The sequence below is a fragment of the Eptatretus burgeri genome, chromosome 14 (genome assembly GCF_056783735.1).
Source record: "Eptatretus burgeri isolate ZD-2024b chromosome 14, Ebu_testis_v1, whole genome shotgun sequence".
Taxonomy (NCBI): domain Eukaryota; kingdom Metazoa; phylum Chordata; class Myxini; order Myxiniformes; family Myxinidae; genus Eptatretus; species Eptatretus burgeri.
The window spans coordinates 30,692,064-30,694,563 of record NC_140974.1 but is presented as its reverse complement, the minus strand read 5'-3'; the positions used below and the strand labels follow the sequence as shown (position 1 = coordinate 30,694,563).

The 2,500-nt window shown below is 39.9% G+C and overlaps 1 protein-coding gene across 1 annotated transcript in view; it reads left to right on the top strand.

The window, feature by feature from the left end:
- Nucleotides 1-2,022: 2,022 nt before the first annotated feature.
- Nucleotides 2,023-2,500, top strand: part of LOC147012890 (zinc finger protein ZIC 4-like) — a 31,371-nt gene continuing 30,893 nt past the window's right edge. Inside the window, exon 1 of the mRNA XM_085854210.1 lies at nt 2,023-2,500. This exon is cut by the window's right edge and continues 709 nt beyond it. Within this exon, the coding sequence (XP_085710336.1) occupies nt 2,195-2,500 (306 nt within the window). The 5' untranslated portion in view covers nt 2,023-2,194.

Genomic DNA, 2,500 nt, shown 5'->3' with positions numbered 1-2,500 from the left:
CTCGTTCACTGCTGAACTGGAGCACCCAGAGGCCCCAAATTTTGGGTGTACGTAGTCCAGAATCTGGGCGAGGTTTTACGTGTCTGCACGTTGGCCTTAACACCGATTTGTGGCCACCAAGGGCCGCTATAAAGTGTATATTGCGATGTGGGGTCAAGCAATGTTGCTGCTAACTCGCTGGCAAAAACTCACCACCATGAGGGCAATAACTCCATACGATTACAATGCACATGTGCTGGAATCACAACACAGTTTTTTCTCGTGCAGTGCTGGGCAGCCAGACATATATATATATATATATATATATATATATATATATATATATATATATATATATATATATATATATATATATATATATATATATATATATATATATATATATATATATATATATATATATATATATATATATATATATATATATATATATATATATATATATATATATATATATATATATATATATATATATATATATATATATATTTGTATGACGAGTAAAAGCACACTGGGCTGAAAAGAATAATAAAATTCTTTATGAAAACATTTAAATTATTTTTAATCATATATTAAAATAATATATTTTAATAATTGAAAAAGTAAAAGCTTTTATTATTCTTTTCGGCTCAGTGTGCTTTTATATACATATACATATAAACATACACACATCCACCAAACACCGCTTTGTACCAATATACAACAAGTATCTACCTTGTGATAAACAAGGTTTCATAATTAGCCATTCCAAAGCCCAGCAGAAATGTATATTAAATAAAACTTGTTCCGCTGAAAATTATAGAATTTCCATGAAACGATATTAGAGAAAATTTCGTTTCATCAACGCACGTCACAATTGTTTTTAGGTAAGGCCACAGACTTGGTGAAGACTTTGTATGTGAATGTCGTAAAACGTTCCGACCGTAGGTATCAGTGCTTTAAAAGATTCCCACACTGAAGCGCACATTGCCTGTTTCAAAACCTTCATTTTATATACGTGCCATTTTGTTCAACGTCACGTTTTTCAACATGGGTGACGCCCACAAAACACGAAGCCACAGAACAAGAACACAGCAGGTTATCACGTTTTATATACACTGCAACAGAGCAAGAATCCAAGTCATGACTTTTTATGGCTCCATATAGCAACAATAAATCTTTCCTCGAAAACAATAATTCACAAACTGCGGAATTATATGCATCATTCCATCTTGAGATCAACGTCTCATCAACGGTTCAGAATAGTTCATTTCAAAACTACTACGAATATATATATATATATATATATATATATATATATATATATATATATATATATATATATATATATATATATATATATATCTCACACACACACACACACACACACACACACACACACACACACACACACACACACACACACACTCACTCACGTTTTTGATATTTACATTTGTTGTAAGCGCTTTCGCATTAACATTTTCAACTCCTTTATCGAAATTGTTCACGTTTTCGGAAATCCAGTTTAAGCTGAAGTTACATCTAATATTTTCAGCTTAGTCTCACAAAAACTCCAGTGGGCTCTGTTTAAAACCTACAAATGGCAGGTTTGTTTCGCAATGAAAACAAGAAGAAAAAAGCAATTGTGGAGAGAGAGGAAAGAGCTGCAAACATGGAGAGTGTAAGCTGAAACTGAGGAATGAATGACACGAAGTCGACGATGAGCATTTCGTAAATGCGGTATTTGTAAGATTGCATGTGAGAATAAAAAAGTGAGAAGGAGACGTGGCGAGAGAAGGAAACCATTTAATGTGACATTTTTGTTTCTACTCGCACCGCCACTGACACCGCATTGCGCACATTTATTAGCTCTCTCTCTCGCATCCGATTATCGAGGAGAGGTTGGGAATTTAGAGAGTGACCCCTCCCCCTCTCTACCCCCGCCGTAAATCTGAAGGAGCCGTCAATCACGCGGGGCCGGCCAATCCTGCCGCTCCCTGCCGGCCGATTGTGCGGCTCCGCACCCGCTGCGCGTACGAGCATCCCAACGGAACGTGCAGAGCAAGACGCGGAGGGAACCTTTCTGCAAACTGCGCGGCATGTGGACCGAATGCTTTACTAGTGGGCGCCCGAAGCTCTGAACTTCATTAATCGCCTTCCTCATTATTTTGTTGTTTCCACGGCCGCGAAGGAGTTTCTCTCCTTTCTTGTCGTAATGAGTGTGGACGCGCTAACCGGCCATGTGATGGAGACCGCGTTCACAAAGCGCAACCCCGCTTTGAGATTAGTGGACCTGGCGGGGGCCCCACATCATCATCTTCACCACCATCCCCCCCACCAGCCTCTGACAGGCTTCCCGGGGCTCGGACACCCTGCTGTGGAAACTACTGCCCCTGAGCCCTGCGTGGGTTTCAATCCGTACAGCGCGGAGCGCATGGGCCAGGCCATAAAGCTGAGTCCAGCGTCGGCGCACCATCTCCCGGGTGAAGTCACGTCGAACCAGACGGCAGCGTTTAACCTG